The 20,612-nt window shown below is 32.7% G+C and overlaps 1 protein-coding gene and 1 pseudogene across 2 annotated transcripts; both read left to right on the top strand.

Annotated features, from left to right (window-relative positions):
* The first annotated feature begins 11,210 nt into the window (after positions 1–11,210).
* Positions 11,211–15,324, top strand: LOC137837332 (uncharacterized). Its single transcript, XM_090301088.1, has 4 exons — positions 11,211–11,499; positions 12,435–12,507; positions 12,641–14,925; positions 15,006–15,324. Exons 3-4 carry the CDS (start codon positions 12,644–12,646, stop codon positions 15,322–15,324), a joined length of 2,601 nt encoding a protein of 866 aa, XP_090157214.1. The 5' UTR covers positions 11,211–11,499; positions 12,435–12,507; positions 12,641–12,643.
* Positions 15,325–15,514: 190 nt separating this feature from the next.
* On the top strand, positions 15,515–20,283 carry LOC137836434 (uncharacterized; annotated as a pseudogene). The gene is made up of 7 exons (XR_016520312.1): positions 15,515–16,381; positions 16,481–16,896; positions 16,985–17,111; positions 17,210–17,497; positions 17,593–17,697; positions 19,193–19,619; positions 19,698–20,283. The product of XR_016520312.1 is annotated as an uncharacterized LOC137836434 (transcript).
* The last annotated feature ends 329 nt before the right edge of the window (positions 20,284–20,612 follow it).

The following is a 20,612-nucleotide window of genomic DNA, read 5'->3' as shown; positions in this document are numbered from 1 at the left end:
GTGATTAACAATATTAATTGAAACAAAAAATAGTTTAATAAGATTTCATTGATTCTAATATTATCAATTGTTTTCTTAAAGCACTAATTGATTCTCCTGGAATTTGTACCTACCATATAATCAGTATAAATTTATTTTCAGTATTTCTTGATCATAAAAAGAATTTGTTAATTTAAAAAATAACCTGTTGAAATTAATCTTGATATTTATTTCCTTTAAAATAGATTTAAATCATTTCAACTGTTTTTATAAGATTTTGTTCTAAAATGTGTGTATTGAAAATATTACTCAATTGTTTTTAAATAAAACAGATTCATTTCTTGTATCAGTGTATTTCGAATACAAAATTAATCTGTTGGTTTTCAGAACAATCTGTTAGAATTCTCTTTGATTTTTTGTAAACTAAATATTTGCAAAAATCTTCTAAGTACAATTCACCCCTCTTGAACTTAGCTTCCCCTTATTTCAATAATTGGTATCAAGAGTTGTGGTGAATGGTCCTTTATTTCCTATGCATGTTGTTAAAGATGAAACTATTAAGGAAACATGGTTTGGGTGGTCTGAAGCTGAAAGTAAAAAAGCTCAATATGATTTTGTAGCTAAAAAAATTATTACATTTGCTTTGAATCTTGATGAGTTTTTCAGAGTGTCTCAGTGCAGCTCGACTAAGGAGATGTGGGACATTCTTGAGGTTACTCATGAAAGAACTGGGGACTTAAAAAGGGCAAGGAAACACACGCTCATTCATGAATATGAATTGTTCATGCAGCAAGGGGAAAATATTATTGATGTGTAGAAAAGGTTCACACACATATTGAATCACATGACAGGCATGGGAAAAGTCTTTGACAAAGAAGAATTGAATATAAAGGTTCTGAAATGTTTGGATAGAAGCTGGCAACCAAAAGTTACAGCAGTCTCAAAATCCAAAGATTTGTCAAAACTTCCTATGGCAGCTTTGTCTGGAAAACTGAGAGAACATGAGATAGAACTTAACTGACTGAATGATCAGGACAATTCATAAAAGAAAATCAAGAGTATAGCTCTCAAAGCTAGTACACAAAAGAAGGTCTCCATTGAAGATGATGAGGACTCAGATCAAGATGAGACCTTAACTCTACTCAAAAAGAAATTTTGCAGGTTTTCGAAGAAGAAAAACCATGACAAATTTTAATCAAAGATGATGTATTTCAATCAAATTTTAAACCTAAGGATTCTAGTTCTGCTAATTACACATGCTTTTTTTGTGGTAAGTTAAGGCATATTAAAATGGATTGTCCAAGCTATCAGAACAAGGATAAGTCACAAGGTAGAAAGGCAGACAAAGGCAAGGGCAAGAAAGCATACATATCTTAGGAAGATAATGACATGTTTTCATCCAATGATACCTTTGCAGAAGGTGAAGAAGCCAACCTTTGTTTCATGGCATATGGAGCATCCAATGGTGATTCAATAAGTATTTGCTCTACTGATAAGGGGAATTATGATCATCTCCTACTTGCTTTCCATGAAACACACAAGGAGGCAAATAGGCTTTCTGTTATAGGAAACAAGTTAAAAAGTGCAAATAACTTTCTTGAATCAAAAGTAAAATCATTAGAAAAATATTTGCATGATTTTCAAACTAAGCTTGTTAATCTTGAATTGATTTGTTTGCATGCAACCTGTAAATGTGTTGAATCTAGTAAAATGAAAAAGAACTGTAAAAATTGCAAAGTTACGGAGGATAAGATAAAATATCTTTTGAAAACCTTGTCTAAGTTTACCATGGGAAGAACTAATCTAGAAACTGTTTTAGAATCACAAAATGTTGTGTTTGGTAAAAGTGGATTAGGATATAAACCTGGAAAGAAAAATAATGTCAAGAAGTTATCTAGTTTATTTGTACCAGCTAAAAAAAGTATGTCTAGTTTAACAGTTCTAAAAATATGATTTCCATATCATGTTTTTACTGCATAAAGAGTGGTCATACTTTTAGGTCTTGCAAGCTAAAAACTTATCTTATTCCAAGGAGTTTAACCAAATGGTTGCCTAAGGAAAGGTAGTAACTCATCTAGACCCAAAAAGTAAGGGTACCATCTTTATTTGTTTATATTTGTTTTGTGAAAACAAAAGGAGAAAGAATATTAAATCAGTTGTATCTTGAGAGTGGATGCTCTAAACATAGTTTCTTGTCCTCAATGGAGAGGATTTTATTCCAATAAAGGCATGCCACTTGTCACTCTCCCAATGAAGAAGATTTGCACCAATAAGGTGGTGACACTTGTCACACACTCATTTGAGAGATTTTGAGAGACTTTCTCCTATAAAAAGGGGTCTTATGTACATGATTTTTAACTTTGATTTGAGTAATGAACTGTTGTCCAATTTACACTTTTACTTGTTCAAAGTGTTGAACAAGATGCTTTGATATCTCCAAATCCATGAGAAAATCTTGAAGACCTTGTTGTTGGGTGTGTGTGTGGTGTCCTATAGTTTTTAACTTGTTAATTCACTCCTTAAGATGATCCAAGTTCATTTGAATCTTTATCTTTTTGAAAAGATGGGTTTTCTAAAAGGTTGTGAAAATTCAACCCATTGAAATGTCGAATCAACTTGTTGTTTGGCACTTAATGATTTTTAAAATGATTTGGAAAAGTTTAGTTTTGTTTTGGCTTTGTTGTCAAACAAAATCAACCGGTTGTTTTAATAAATCAACTGGTTGTTTTAGTGAAAATCTTAACAAAATTTTGTTAAGAGGTTTTAATTTGTTTTAAATGATTCCAACAACTTTTGTTTTTTGATTTAACTACTTTGACCACTTGATTGAGGTCATATAAAGGTTGTTTTACGCTCCTTTACATTAACTAAGAAAGTAAGTTTATCAAAAATAGTTTTCAAGATTTCAAAAGCTTTGGATCATCTCAAGTGTGTGGAATAAGATTGGTTTTGTACTTCTGAAATTTAATCTTTGATTAACCTTGGTGTATTCTATTCCCTTTTTCCTTGAACATTGTATTTCTGTGTGTTCTTGTGTTAGTTAGTTTCAGAAGGTTTTTCTGGAAATTGTGTTGTTTTCCATAGAGTGGTGTGTGTTCTTGAAGGGTTCAAGATCATCACTCTTGGTGTGTGTTTCGTAATATAGGGTTGATTACTTAGTGGATTATCAGTGGCTAGCTGAGGACTGGATGTAACTCTTGGTTAAGAGTGAAGCAGTATAAACATCTTGTGTGATTCTCTCTATCTATATACCCATAAACTGTTTTAACATTGTTTTTGCAATTCTGCTGGTATATACAACCGGTTGTTTCATGAAAACAACTGGTTGATTTTCATCAAGTTAAAACAATTTTTTATTGGTTGAACAAAATTTTCAATTGATTGATTCTACATAGCTTTTCACTCTACCTTCAATATTTGCAAAAATCTTTCAAAAACAACTCACCCCCTCTTGTTTAGCCCTTTATTTCTAATACAAAGTTCTCTCTAGAGTTGTTTTCTTGCTAGACAATTTTGTAGACTCCTCTTAGTAGTGTTGGCCCAACCTCACTCTAGAAGCTAAGTGTTGGCTTAACCACACTTAGATTCACCGTCATAATTTTCATCACTTCCAAATTTCTACAATTCTTCAATCTTCTGCAATTTTTTTTGTCATCCATAGAATAGATTCAAATCAAAACAATAAAGAAGAAGATTTACAAATGAGGATGCAAGCTAGGGTTGCAACAACCATCTTCTCAGCATTAGTCAACTTTGCCAATATCTACCGAAAAAGATTAACTACAACAATCTAATAAATGAGATTCGTTGCTACAATCTAACGGATGAGATTCACTCTAATAATCTAACAGAGGAGATCAACATTCTAACGGATTAGATTAACTATCAATATCTAACAAATGAGATTAGTTATTAGTATCTAACAAATGTGATTAACTACTACAATCTAATGGATATGACTAACTACTACAACCTAAGGGATGAGATTAACTGCCACATTCTAACAGATAAGATTAACTGACATTATCTAATGAATGAGATTAACTACTATAATCTAACGGATGAGATTAATTTCCACAACATAACATATTAGATTAACTGCACAAATCTAACATATGAGATTAACTGCCACAACCTAACGAATGAGATTAACTGCCACAATCTAACAAATGAGATTAATTGTCATTATCTAATGGATGAGACTAACTAGTACAATCTAATGGATGGGATTAATTGCCACAATCTAACATATGAGATTAAATCTAACAATCTAATGGATGAGATTAACTGCCACAATCCTAAAGATGAGTAACTACAACAATTTCATGGATGAGATTAATTACCACAATCTAACAAATGAGATTTACTATTACTATTTAACGCATGATATTAACTACCACAGTCTAACGAATGAGATTAACCCCCACAATCTAACAAATTAGATAAACTGCCACATATTAATGGATGAGATTAACTGCCCCATCTAGAAGATAAGATTAAATATTCTATTCTAACGGATGAGATTAAGTGTCACTATCTAACACATGAGATTAACTACCACAATCTACTGAATGAGATTAACTTGAACAATCTAACAAATTAGATAAACTGCCACATTCTAATGGATGACATTAACTGCCACAATCTAATAGATGAGATTAAGTACAACAATCTAAGGGATGAGCTTAATTGTAAACTCTAACGAATGAGATTAAATCCAACATTCTAATAGATGAGATTAATTGCCACTTACCCAACTTCTCTGGACTGGTCTCGCCTGGGCGAGATCGGGCTTGCTTGGGCGAGTTCCTCTAGAGTTCTTCTAACTTATGTGAGTTTTTGGGTGAGTTTTGAACGTTCCAACCTTCTCTTTTCATCTTGTCTATTCTCCTTTAGCCCTTTCATCTCCATTTTCCCCTAGAATCCTGAAATTAACACAAAATTTGGGAATAAATTGTTCCTATTCATACTATAATCACAAAATATGTAAAAAAATGTTTAAATTCATAAATTCGGGGTCAAATTATTTTATATACCCATAAGTTCCTGCATTTTAATATGAAATATTACTTGAATATGAAACTTATCAGAGGTTCCCTTGATACTTTGCAGATCTTTCATGAAAAATGATAGGGTCATTATTGATGTTAATGAGGGAAAGATTAAAGTGAGAGCTCAAGATGATGAGGTAACTTTTAATGTCTTTGAAGGTTTGAAACATTCTAATACAGGGAAAGATTGTTTAAGAACAAATATAGCAAAGGAAGCCTTTCCTGAAACTAAAGAGCAATTGGACCTTTCAAATATTTTAGAAATGTTATACATCATTGTACTCCACAAGCAATTGAAAAGAAAAATAAGCTTGTACCCGAATCTGTGGAAAAGCAACTCACTACTAATGAGCTATCTACATCATGTATAAAGGAGGAAGACAAGATTCATTAGGATACAATTATAGCGAGGATGAATTTAAACCTGGTAAGCCAATTATGTTTAAAATAAAATTCCTACCTAGAAGGTTGAAGACAAAATGGTCAAGTTTGTGGGTTGTCAAAGAAATCATAATTGATGGAACTATTGAACTTGAAAGTCCATACTCTAGAAGAATTAAAGTTATAACCAGGAAATTGTTACAATAAAGGACTCATCCACCTTGATTAAAACAAGTGTCAAACTATATGATGTTAAACAAAGCGCTTTCTAGAAGGTAACACAATATAATTTTTTATTTATTTATTGTTGATTTGTTTTTTATTTTTAGTTTTGATACTATTTGATAAAATCCATGTTATTGCATAAAATTAAGAATATTTTGTGCATAAAATCCATGTCACTTATACACGTGCCACATCAGCCTTGCCTAAGCGAGAATTACATGCTCAAGCGAGTTTCATTTTTAGAGTTTTTAAAAACGCGAAAAGGGGCCATTTTTTTAATTTCAAATTCCCTTTGTAGTTTCTAAAACCCTAAAGTGAGATTTTTTTCTCTCTATCCAATGCTAAATCTCAAGTTTTTCTCTTCCAAATTCAAATATTCTTGCTCAATCTTTGCCATGTAAGTTTTCTTGCCCCTACTTTGTGCTTTAATTTCTATTTAAAATTATTGCTTATTATTTTTGATTGCATATTTTGGTAGTTTGGGGGTTTTAGAATTTGTATTGACTATCTAAATTTCAATGTAAATTTTAATTATATATTGCTTGGTGAATGATAAATGAGGAATGTCATCCTTACGCAGGGGAACTCTTCATTGTACAACGTCTACTCGATATCCAACCTTTAGAACTCACCAACTCGTAACGAGAAAACCTTTTTCATACTCGCTGTCAAATTCTCGGCCATATCTGTTCTTTGATAGTTGATAGTGGTTCTTGTTGTAAATCTTGTAGTACTAGGTTGGTTAATAAACTTTCTTTACCCACTCAACTCCATCCTTCTCCATACCTCTTGGATTGGAGTAATCAAAATAATGGTATAGTTGTCAACACCTAAGTCCTTGTGCCCATTCAAATCGGAAAATATGTTGATAAGATTTTATGTGATGTTATTCTTATGGACATCAGACACGTTATTCTTGGCCGCCCTTGGCAGTTTGACACTAATACTTGACATGACGATTATGCTAATAAAATTACGTTTCACCAAAATAACCATAAATATACTTTGTATCCCCTTAATCCTGCGGAGGTTCGCAAGAATACTATCCAATTCAAAAAGAAAATAGAAAAGGAAAAATTCTTAGACACACAGGAACACAATCCCCATGTTTCTTCGTCTATACCTTTAAAACCTTTGTGTCTTATTACTTCATTGACATTTCCTTGTGCTTTTCCTTTAAGTTCTTTTTGTATTTCTCCTACCCCTATCTCCACCACTCTTCCTCAGGCCAAATATTATATTTTATGGCTCCACATCTTTTATAGTTTTCTCTACTATATGCTTATTTTGTTTCCTGTTCTTTTCAGGTAGATTCATGAGCCAGGAGGAACATAGATAGTGTCTTTTATGCACATAAGGTGGCACCATCAATTGGATCTAAGGACAGATCCTTTTCAAGGGAGGGAGCCTGATGGAGGACCATCTAAGCCACCATACACAAGAATAAAGACAGAAGAATTATTTGTTTAAATAGTAGAATACCCATGTATAAGACTCATATTTTCATTTTCTTTCAAGAGTATTTTGTAGATGAATCAAAGGCACTCTAGAAACCTTCACCTGTCACACAAGCAAAGGTCTATAGAGCATCTTAAGAGAACATACATGCCCCTCCTTAAGCCACCAAACCTCACCATAGTTAAAATCGCTTAACTAGGGTTATGGTAGCTTAAGGAGTAAGCTACCCTCACCCTTTTGATCTATAAATACCTCACATGAACCTCTTGTATTCAAATTTGTAATTAATTGAGTGAAGTATTCTGAAATGAAGTTCATTCTCTCCCAAATCTCTCTTTGCTAGAGAGTCTCTTTTGGACTAGTGAAACTTGGAAGGTTGGCCAAACCTCCTTCCCCTTCATTGCACTTTAAACCACCAAACCCTAGCACCTTCATTACCATTTGATGCTCCTCTCCTCAAATCCTTTCGCTGCCTTACTCCATTCAACTCCAAAATCAAGAACTTGGATTACATAAAAAGTTCTCTTACAAATCATGTGAATTAGTTTTAAAATTTTGGAGCAATTCCTTGGCATTTCTATACTATTTGATGCAACACTATTAGAGTTGAATTTAATTTTGTTTTCTAATTGTTATTATTTGTGACAAATTGATATGTTTGAAGACTTTTATAGCTATAGTCTTGCGAAAAAGAATGGGTTGTACAAAGAGCATTGCGACACAAACTATAAAAGTAAAGAGAGTTAGGATTAACTCAAATTCTCCTGAACCTTCAGCAAGAAATCAGTTCAGTGATAAGGAAAAGCAACGAAGATATGAAGAAATTAAGAATTGAATATTCATTAATGAAAAAAAAGTGAAATTGCAACCTAAAGAATATGATGTATTTTTAAATGGGTTGTAGAGAAAAAAAAAAGTGGATGGGACTAGCAGAACCATTGAGTAAATATGATCCACAAGTGGTTTGTGAATTTTATGTTAACGCTTGGACTAGAGGCCAATGGACTTAGGGAATGAGGTCTAGAGTTAGAGGAAAATGGGTGTGTTTTGATAGGGTATCCAATAGTGCTTTCTTGGGGAACCCATTGCAATTAATAGGTAATGATGATTGGACTTATCACCAACTGAGGCCCAAAACCTATGATTTCAATGATGAAGAGGTGGCTACCAGATGTCATCTTCTCTATTTTCTTTTAAAAGAAGATTATTCTATTGATGTAGCCAAAATTATCTTTTATGATATTTATAAGTTTGTTAAATTAGAGGTAAATCAAAATAAACAGAAGGCCAAAGGTTCCTTAAGGTTCCCTATGTTAATAACTACTCTATGTGCAGCTCATGGGGTTGAGGTGAACCCAACAGTAAAAATCAGACCGATTATTGATCAAAAATTTATTCTGCACAATTGCACTAATACAAAAGAACAACCTCCACAAGTTGGTGATGCTCCATTCCATTAGTCACCAATCCACCAACCTAGCTCATCATCATCATCTTCTATGGAGGGTCTGATGTTAGAGGGAATGACAAGTCTTTGGACCACCATGGATCGGATGCAGTTAGAACAAAGAGCCACATGGTAACAGATGCAATTAGAAGAAATAGCCATATGAGAGCATGTGCAAATGCAGCAGAGTGCTACTCATATAGGAATGATGTATTTGCATCAAGTAGCTTATCACAACTTTCTTCAAGGCCAACCCAACCCCTATATGCCTCCAGATCGGTTTGGAGCTTATGTTGCATGACTTAGGTCATGTATTATTTTTCTGTGAGGGCATGTCCAATAGATGAAGCAAGACCATCTACAACTATAGATGAGGATTTCAACACAGAGTTAGATGAGTTGCTAAGAAGAGATGATTACGCATAACGTAGAATAAACATGGTTTTATCTTTCTAGTTATTTTATTTTTTCAGTTTGTTTAATTTGCTTATTTTTTTAGTTATTTAATTTGCTTATATTTTTTGTTTTATTTGTTGAGTTTTTTTAGTTGTATTTTGTTCTTAAATGTTATTATGAGAACTAGAATATTAATTTGAATCGTGGGGAAATTATTAATCAAACTTTGCGTTTAAGATTAAAATAGTGAAATGATATAAACACGATTGAAAAAAAATGTGTTGAATTCATATTCAAATTTAGTTGAGATTGTGATACATGAAAATTAAACAAGATGAGTAGTTGGAACAGAGAATGATAAGCAATAAGGAATTTGACTAATTAAGCCAAGTAACTGTGTGTGAATCTTAAATAGTTCGAGAGTTTTGCTAATGAATTGAAAGTTATGGTTGCTTGATTTTTTATTTTATGTTACACCATAAAAGAGCATTAAAATTATTAAGGCATTTTTATTAATTAGAAACTCAAAGCCAACATTTGTTTAAATTGATTATATCTTTGTGATAGCCTTTTTAAGCCAAGAATTATTTTTATTGCACCCTGGACCTTAACTGATATACTTTCCTACCTATTGGCATATTTAAGGAAGGAGAATATAGATGTAATTTATATAAAGAAAAGGGGATGGTTTGTTTTAGTTGTTTTCACTATTTTAAGTTTAAATTATTCGTTTGGTTGGAAATAGGAATAATCTATTTCCATTTTGATTGATAGAAAAGAAAATAATCCTTTTTATGTTGAAATCATAAATAAGAAAAGAAAATGGGGAAAAAAATTGAAGTCAAAGAAATTGGTCATTAGATAACACATATGTAATGCAATTGGATTATAGGTATGTTCTTTTTCTTTTAAGTGTGCCTTTTGTTATCTAAAAAACCAATATTTTTTTGGAAGCCTAGCCTCATTATAACCCTGAAGAAGACCTTAATATTCATGTTCTAATGTGATTGTGATATGAGGTGAAATAAAAAACAACTGTAATTTGTTAGAATTCAATGGAAATTGAGAGAAAAGCTTACATATGAGAGAAAATTTTAACCCAAATATGATTTATTTGTATTCATTTACTTTGCTTGAGGACAAGTAATATTCTAGGTTGGGGGAAGTTGATAAGTATCATAATTCAATAATATTCCATGCAAAAAGATAGGCATTTATGGACTTTAAATGCTAATAGAGTTATAATTCCACCTCTAATTTAGGAATTTTGAACCTTTTAACACATTTTGGATTATAAGATGAATAAGAACGATTTATTCTCACGTTTATGCTAATTTCAGGAACATATGGGAAGATGAAGATAAAAGGGCTAAAGGAGAATGGACAAAGACAAGATGAAAAGAAAAAGTTGGAACATTGAAATCTCGCCCAAACAAGACCACTCTAGAGGAACTTGCCTAAGGCTCTCTTAAGCGAATTCACTCTAGTGAAGTTGGGCTTTTTCTCGTGAGACTCGCTTAAGCAAGCAATATTTCATTGGAGCGAGATATCACTTAAACTACATCAAATTAGGTTAAATAGAAGGCGTGATGCAAAACCTAAGAAGAGTGAGGATAATGAGAGATAGAAAACCCTAAATGAGACAGTCGTTAAGGAGAAACACCCTGGATCTTTTTTCTAGCTTTTCATGCTTGTAATAGTCAATATAAGTGGCTAAGTCTTCCCTTTGGGATCACTACAAGAAAATGATTAAATGGCAACTAATTTAGAAACAAAAAAAAAATAGTTTCTATAGTAACTAATTTAGATACCATTTTATAAACTAAAAGTTATTAGTTACTAAAATGGTATCTATTATTAATAAAAAATATAATAAAATTAGATACTACATTTTTGGTAGCTAATAATAAATAAAAAAATAAAATAAAATTAGAGACCATTTTTTTAGTCTCTTTGTTAAGATGTAATTAGAAACCAATTTTTAAGTCACTTTTAATCTATTTTAGAAACTAATTTTTTTGTTTATAAAAATAAAAAATTAAAAACTAATTTTTTAGTTTCTAATCATCACATAATTAGATACTTAAATTTTTAGTCACTACTATTTAAATTTAGATATTTAAATTTAGTTACTAATTTTAGAGTAATTAAATTTTATAAAATTAATTATTTTTTTAATTTGAGCAAATTGGGTGCAGGAGGTAAAATTAATTATTTTTTTAAATTTTTTTAACTTGAGCAAATTGGTTGCAGGGTAAAATTAATCTATCTTTTTCTCTGTAGCTTTTTCTTCTCATCTTTCAATCTCCACAACACACTCTCCAACCGGTGGCGGCGACGCATCCACGACGGCGACGCTCTCCGACGGCGACTCACTCGCGACAGCAGCGCGCGACGGCAGCGCATCCCGCGACAGCAGCGCGCGACGGCAGCGCATCCCGCGACAGCAGCGCGCGACGGCAGCGCATCCCGCAACAGCAGCGTGCGACAGCAACGCGCGACGGCAGCGCAACGCGCGACAGCAGCGATTCTGCGACAGCAACGCACGACGACAACAGAGTAGTATGCTTCTCCTTGTCTCATTTCGTGCTCTATTCTTACTCTGTTTTTTATTTTTTGTGCTTGCTCATCCTTATAGATTTTAGGTCATTGCAGTAGAGTATGATGTTTTCCCTTGTCTCAAATTTAACAATTATATTCCAATGTGGAGTTTCAACATTTGATTTTCCCATAGAATGGTCCTCCTTCACATTTTTATTACCATTTCAGAAATTCAAAACTTAGCAATTCTTTTTAATCTTCTCAGATTGCGTAAATACTTAATTTATAACTTCTCAACTATAAACTGATAACACAGTTGTTCCTTATAAGATAATAATGTTAGTTTTATATTAGTTGATAGTTTTTTTAATCTATGTACAGAATCCTTATAACATAATAGTGTTAGTTTTTGTTTTTTTGAATAGAGTATTCTCTGCTGTGTGGTATAAAATGCAAATCAATTCATTAATTTATTCACAAAAGTCTCCATCACTCTTAAATTTATGCATCTTGAACACATTAATAAGATATCCATTTGTATGAAATTGGTCTTATAATCTTGCACACACTTTTTGATCTAGTTCCAGACCTATAGGATTGTTACATATAATATTGAATGACTGAGTATTAAAAGTCATAAGATTAGAACGTCTTATGACTTGGGATAACCTAATTTTTTATGAGTTTCCTTTCTACTTATTGGACTTAGGATTTTAATTGGATATCCTCTTTGTTATCAATCCTTTTGAAAAATGGGATTTGTTTAGCACTACCATCTGCATGAAGCTGAAAATTAAACAAGAACTGCCCAAGATAACTTAATTTCTTCTATGTGTTGAGATGGATTTGTTTAGAAGTCTTATATTTATTCATAGGATTTATATATGAAACTGTTTTGTTGAATGTCTACGTAGCTAATATGTGTATTAATATGTGTGTGGTGGGTGAGTAAATAGGTTGAATTCTTTTAGTCCAAGACTAGTACCTGTGGGGCTGCAAGTTTCTCCTGTTCTTCCGGCAAAAAAAAAGGTTAGAAATTTTTTATTTTAGTCATTGTATGTTAATAGTTTAGGGAATATTTGATTGTTCTCAAATAAATTAAATAATGATAGATTATTAGACTTTCTTTTATAGTTGAATGATGCATTGTGTTATACGACAGATTATGGATATTCGTCAAAATCGAAGTTGGATGTATGATAGATTTATGTCTGATAGAAGGGGATATAAAGATGCATTTTTAAAAGGAGTAGATGAATTTGTGTCCTATGCATGTGCAGAAACAAATTTGTCAAATGGAAAAATAAGATGTCCTTGTTCTAAGTGCAAAAATCTAAGGTTCTTCCATTTTGAAGAAGTTAAAGTTCATCTTTATAAGAAAGGATTCATTCCTGAATATTGGTATTGGACATGTCATGGAGAAAGTGACCCAAACATATGCATAGATACTAGTCTTGAGATTTTGAGTACACAAGAAGGATACCTCAATAGATTTGAGAGCATGGTTTATGATGTTGCTGGTCTAGAGTATGAAATATATCATGATCAAGAAATGGATGACTCTCCAAGTATGAATGAGACTTCAAACATAGAAGCCCAAAGGTTTTACGAACTATTAGATGCAGCCCAAAAACCATTATGGCCCGGATGTAATAATCACACCGAATTATCTTTTGCTGTTAGATTTTTGACAATTAAATCAGAGGGGAACATGTCTCAAAGATCTTGTGATCAAACATTAGCCCTTATGAAAGAGACACATCCTATTGGTAATCTTATTCCTAAAGATTTCTATAGGGCCAAAAAGTTAGTCTCAAAACTTGGTTTAACTGCAAAAAAAATTGATTGTTGTGTTGATGGTTGTATGTTATTTTACACTGATGAAGAAATGAAGTTAAGAGAATGTAGATTTTGTCACAAACCACGTTTTCAGATACGAGGTGTTGGTAGAGATAAATACAAAGAGGTTCCTGTTAAAAGAATGCATTATTTACCTCTCATTCCTAGGCTTAAGAGATTATATGCCTCCATGAGTTCTGCTCCACATATGAGGTGGCATCATGAAAATAGACGAGAACCTGGGGTGTTGTGTCATCCATCTGATGGTGAAGCTTGGAAACATTTTGATAAAATGTATCCTGAATTTGCATCTGAACCAAGAAATGTAAGGTTAGCTTTATGTTCTGATGGTTTTTCACCTTTTAATAATTCGACTCCACCTTATTCTTGTTGGCCGGTAATTATCACCCCTTACAATCTTCCTCCAGAATTATGCATGACTACTCCTTTTATGTTTTTGACATTAATTATCCCTGGGCCACATAGTCCAAAAGGTAAAATTGATGTGTATTTGCAACCATTGATTGATGAGTTAAAACAATTATGGAATGGAGTGTTGACATATGATATTTCAAGAAAGCAAAATTTTATGATGAAAGCTACATTAATGTGGACTATTAATGATTTTCCTGCATATGGAATGTTGTCGGGTTGGAGTACATCAGGGAGATTAGCATGTCCATACTGTATGAACCAATCAAAAGCTTTTAGATTGAAAAGAGGTGGGAAAATTTCTTGGTTTGATTCTCATCGTCAATTTTTGCCTATGGACCATTCATTCAGAAGAAATAAGGATGCATTTTATAAAAATCGAATTGAAAAGTCTCAACCTCCAAAATTTTTTACTGGGAATGAATTGTGGGAACAAGTTTGTTTTCTCCCAAAAACAACTGAAGTTAGTCCTTGTATTTGTGATGAACATGGTGGGTCTCATAATTGGACAAAACAAAGCATCTTTTGGGAGTTGCCTTATTGGAAAACCAATTTGATAAGACATAATCTTGATGTAATGCATGTAGAGAAAAATGTGTTTGATAATGTCTTCAACACAGTGATGGATATAAAAAATAAGACCAAAGATAATGTTAAGGCGAGAATGGACTTGAAGGAGTATTGTAAGCGAAGAGAACTAGAACTACAAGTTCAATCTAGTGGAAAAGTCTTAAAGCCTAAAGCAAAGTTTGTTTTGTCCAATGAACAAAAAAATATTGTTTACAAATGGATTAGTGAGTTGAAAATGCCAGATGGGTATGCCTCAAATTTGCGTAGATGTGTAAACCTAAATCAGAGGAAGTTGTTTGGAATGAAAAGTCATGATTGTCATGTGTTAATGGAGATGTTATTACCTATTGCTTTTCGTGCACTTCCCCATCAGGTGTGGAATCCTATAGCTGAATTAAGTAAGTTTTTTAAGGATTTGTGCTCAACAATTTTGAGAGTGGATGATTTGTTATTAATGGAAAAAAACATCATCATTACGACATGTAAGTTGGAACAAATATTTCCTCCTGGATTTTTCAATTCCATGGAGCATCTACCTATTCATCTACCTTATGAAGCTAGAGTGGGAGGTCCTGTTCAATACCGCTGGATGTATCCATTTGAGAGGTAATTGTTTACTTCATTTAATGTACACAATTGTATATGTTACTTATAAGTTTAGTAGTTAACAATATGCTTTTGTATAGGTACTTGAATAGGTTGAAACGAATGGTTAAAAACAAATCCCATGTAGAGGGTTCTATTTGTGAGGCATACTTAAGCTTGGAGACTTCTCATTTTTGTTCATATTATTTTGAGTCACATGTCCAATCAATGAGAACTAAAGTTGGTCGAAATGATTTTGGAGGTCAAAATGACACGAGGCAAACAACTTTATCAGTTTTCAATCATGTTGGTCGTCCAGGAGGAACTTGTAAGAGTCATTATTTAAATGAGAAAGAATTAGCTACTGTGCATTTGCATGTCCTGCTTAATTGTGAGGAAGTTCAACCATATATTGAGTAAGTATTTTAATTTTATATCTCATTTATTTATTTTTTTAATAGTTTTAATGTATATAAGAATGTATACAATTACAGACACTTTGTGCAATATTTGGAAGCATCTATTCCAAATATAAGTAGAATTGATATTGATGGGAGAATTGCATCCGAATTTCCATTTTGGTTTCGAACATATGTAAGTATTATACACTTTTCTTTTGAATAGTTTTATTAATTATGAAAAATAATGATTTTGGGATTGTTATTTATAGGTTCATGATAGAAATAACTTAGTACAAAATCAACATTTGCATCACTTGGCATGGGGTCCCCAAAAAAAGGTTCATACTTAGCCCATATACTTTGTCAATGGTTTCAAGTTTCACACGAAAGAATGGACTATTGGTAAGAAAAAAATCAATTGTGGAGTTTGTGTGAAGGATGATAATGAAAAATACTATTATGGTATTATCAAAGAGATTATGCAAGTAGAATACTTAGGAGAACCAACCAAACAATTGGTGGTATTTAACTGTGAGTGGTTTGATAATACCATTAATCATGGTATAAAAGTTCAACCTCAATATGACATTGTGGAGGTTCATTGTCAAAGAAGATATTCAAATTTTGATCCTTTCATATTTGCAACAAATGCAAATTCAAGTATATTATGTACCTTATCCAGAAAAAATAAAAGAAAAGGTCAATTGGTGGGTGGTTATTAAAACCAAACCAAGATGTACAGTGGATGATCGATATACATTAGAGGTTGCTTATCAAGAGTCAACAACTAACGTTAATATCACAACAAATGAGGAGTTACTTGGTCATTTGATGGATGAAGACGAGTATGAGGAAATAGATGAACTAGACATGAGAGTTGTTGAGAATTCGAAAGAAAGTAAGCAAATGGAAGAGGAAGAAGAGGAAGAAGAGGAAGAAGAAGGTTTTTTTGAAAGTGAATTTGAGTATGATTCTGAAGATGATGAAAACTTAAATCAATATAGACTTGATGATTACTTTAATGGTAATAGTGATGATAGTGATGAGTAAATCACTTTCTTTATGATACTGTAAAGGTGAGGCTTCATTTGTATTTGTGTTCTATTTTCTATAATTTTTTCTATTATGTTTTATTGATTTCAACAATTTTCTAATTTGTTTTATAATTATTGCAGATGTCAAACAAAAATCATGGTAAAGAAGTTACTTTTTGTGAACATTCGACCAAACAACGTTCAAGACGTCCTTCACAAATTACTTGTGCTTCTCGACCAATTGCTTTCCCATCCATTGATTCATCATTAAGAACATCTCAGTTTGCAGCTCAACCTTTGGCATTAGGAGCTTTTAGTTCAAATTCAAAACCTAATGTTAATCAATCATTCAAAACACCTAAGTTTGCAGCTCAACCTTTGGCACCAGGAGCTTCTAATTCAAATTCAAAACCAAATGTTGATCAATCATTCGGAACATCTCAGTTTGCAGCTAATTCAACATCAAATGAAATTAATTCAACACCAGATGAAACTAATTCTACATCAGAGTCACATGGCAATTATGTCAAGTCAGTTTTAAACCTTGATGGGCAAGGGTATGTATATCAATGTAATCATTACTCTTAGAACAACCAAATTAATAATAAACTGTGGAATTATGATAATTTACATGTCATTTTGCAGATTCTTACCTTCACGCCCTGCAGCTAATGGGATTGGAAATATCTTCAAAAGTCATTATACCGATCCATGGCCATCTTGGAAGAAGATACCAATTAGAACAAGAGACTTGTGGTTTGGAGAGTTTTTGGTTGATTTCATATAATTAACTTTGTTTAATTATCTAGTTTAATTTTATTATCTATGCTAGTCTTACATATAATTAACTTTGTTTCTTTATTAATGCAGAAGAAGTTTTCGATTTGTCCACCGGATCATTGGTGGGCAAGAAAGAATTTTGAAATGCGAGGTGCTGTAATCATGAAAAATAATCTAAATAAGGCTCGACAGAGAAAGATTAACCCAAACTGGATTGGAGATAGTACATGGGATATATTATGTCAGCAATGGGCATCTGAAGAATTCCAAAAGAAAAGCACGATCGGGAAAATAAATAAAGTCTCTGGATGTGGAGGTTTTGGAGGATCTCGTCACACATGTGGCTCTATTAGCACATCTCAACATAAATATAATATGGTAATTTGTTTTCTAACTATTTTCTTTTTATAGCATCTCAATATATATATATATATATATATAATATGGGAAGTGTGTGAATTTTATTTTTTCAGACAAAGATGAATGGAATTCCTCCCACTATATTAGAATTGTTTTGTCGCACGCACCAACGACGTAAGGACAACTCTTGGGTGGATAAAAAATCAGAACAAGTAAATGTAATGAACTATTACCTTTTATTTTAGTTGTTTTGTTATATTTTTTGTTTTTTCATTTTCAATGTTAAAGTTATTGTTAGTTTATTGCTGTTGTGTGTTTAAATATTTTGAAATTTTGGATGAAAAGTAGTGTGGTTGAAGTGAAACAGCTTGCGATAAAGCTCAATTTCATGATTTTCAAAAGCTGGGATAGGTTTGTAGAAAAAGTTGTTAATGTGCTTTCCCTGAAAACTGTTTGAGCTAGAGGCATACACTGCTATAGTGATTAGTCTCTCTCAACCTCTAGGTTCCTAGTCTATCCGACCTGTCCTTCATCATCAAGTTCATCTAGATTTTGCCTCTTAGGTGCATCTTACAAGACAAAGGTATGTACGTATGTTCCTCGTCACTTTTTTATAATTATATTTCAAGGGTAGGTGCATCCATAACTATTATTACAAAACACAACTAAATTATGCAAGACCACAGTGTAAGAACCGAGGGAAATCCTAGACATGGATGGGGCAACCTAGACATGGTAAAAAGCAACCAGAGAAAGGCTTACTCTAAGTGAAACCCTAAGCCTGCAAAGGAGTCAGACTCTGACTGGATATCTAGAATGGCCATAGTGAGCACGGGCTTTTGAATTAATATCTCACAGAGCAAATATGGAAGCATATTGTGATACTTAGGCCTTAAGGCCCTCCTGACCAATAGATTAGCTTTGAGATGGGTTTTCCTCCTGGGTTTGAGTCGTACTAAAAACATTGGAACAAATCAAAGGGAGCATGTCCCAATTAAATAAAGACTAAATCAAATTTAAATGCAACTTTCACGTTTAATTTAAAAATATAAATTGCTATTGGTGGTGATGAAAAGCCAGAGGAACCAATAGCTCCAGTTATGGCAGCATTGGCTGCCTGCTGAATATACACCATGTTGTTATTTTGATTACACCTGCTGAATATAAATCATTTGTTTACAGTTTTACACTTTAGAGCATATATAAGTGACCTCCAATTACAATAAAGAAGCTTTGCATGTAAGTACACAATGAATTTAAAGAAAATTAATAAAAGATAACAAGATAAATGTCTTGCACCACTGTATCAGAATGAAACCTGACAAGGTTTTAAATTTCTAATCAATAAAAACAATACCTTAAATCAATGCTAATGAACCGAGGGGAATCAAATCAGTGTGTTAGGTTGTTATTGGACATTGGAAAAACCGAGGAACCAGTATGACACCAAACCAACACTGGCAATTGCTTCTTTGGTGCCAAAGAGAAAGAGGGGAATTGCTGGCACACACATAGATCCTTACCAAATAAACCTCAGAGTACACTGTTATGATACGTCACTGTTATTGTTTACCTGTACATTAATGAAAAGTTTCCAACTAATTTCTTTTTAATTACTTCAAATAGACCGAGAAGCAATCATTCATGAAATAATATCTGTTTGTTTTCTTGATCAATATTCTATTGGTATAAATATTCTATTGATGTTAACAGGCAGAATTTACACGTTAATTTGAAGACTTAACACAAAATGCATCTGCACAAGGAATTCCCCCTCCAAATGAGTTAGATGTTTGGTGTGATGTAGCTGGAACCAAGAATGGGAGGATATATGGTCTTGGAATTGAATCTACTGTTATTGGAGGTAGGCCTTACTACCTTGGCTCATCTTCTTCCTCAAATGGGTGGATACAAAGTCAAGAGCTTGATGAACTTAAAAGAGATATGGAAGTAGTTAAGAAAGAAAGAGATGAGCTTCGAATCAAAATTTTAAATATTGAGCAACTTTTTGAGAAAAACAATGCAATGATTCGACAATGGATGGATAGTATTAATCGTCAATCAATGCCACCAAGTTTTGAGGAAACTCAAGATGAGGATGAAACACAACCACCTAGTCAACCACTCAGTCCTTATCAAGGTAATTTTGTTACACTATTCTATATATATTTTTAAATTTCAATCTTGCTAATAAATTTTATTTTATATTTTTTGACAGGTAGATGATTATTGTTATAGCTAGCATCAAAAGCTCACATGGTACACCACTGAGCATTAGCTCTTCATGGAATAAAGTTCACAAAAAAATGATAGATTAAGCATTTTACTTTTCAAGCGCCTTGTTTGAATCATTTGTAATGATTAGTAGCAGCTCTTAGCTTCTACATTGCATAAAATTACTTCTAACAATAAAAATAGTTGTTATAAGTTGTTAATGACAGCATAGTTGGTGCTGCAGAATTATAATATGTGTCATTCTCATGTGCTTTGAAGTCCTTTTGTTCTGTTTTTTATGCAGTTTTATCCCAGCTATGCCAATCTTTTTTTGCCTCACTGTCAGGAACTAAAACCATAGTTGGTAGAGGGTAGATAAAGTAAGAGTGGGTATGCTAGTAGGTGCAACTGTGTAATTTTTTACCTTAGCTGCAGGTTCCTTCTGTTGATAAGCTCAAGAGGGGTGGTTCTGTAGAACCTTATATAGACAAGTAAGATAAATGATATAGTGAACAATATTGAGAGGGCCACTATTACAACCATCTTGCTTGGACGAACTGGTTGAGGGAAATCTTGCATGGTGTCTGTCTCACTGTATTGTGCTTGAACATTAGAATGAAATAAAGAACCATCATGATGAACACTGGTAAATGGTTCTTGAAAGGCATGTTCCTGAAAATTGAGATCATGCCACCAGTGATGATGCTCCAATGCATATTTGGCAAATCATTTTTAGAGCTATAGCTATATCTGTATTTGATAAATGCAGACAATGAGAAAGTTTTCAATCTTGGCTTTTAATTAGTTTTACACTCCCCAACAAGGAAGGTTAATCTGTTTGTTGGTTTATGCAATGAACGCATCAACAATTAAATAAAATAAATAAATAATAATAAAATAAAGAAATAATAAAAAAATA

Source organism: Phaseolus vulgaris, chromosome 4 (genome assembly GCF_051622355.1).
Source record: "Phaseolus vulgaris cultivar YP4 chromosome 4, ASM5162235v1, whole genome shotgun sequence".
Taxonomy (NCBI): Eukaryota; Viridiplantae; Streptophyta; class Magnoliopsida; order Fabales; family Fabaceae; genus Phaseolus; species Phaseolus vulgaris.
Note: the sequence above shows the minus strand (reverse complement) of the source record. Positions and strands in the feature narration are given on the sequence as shown.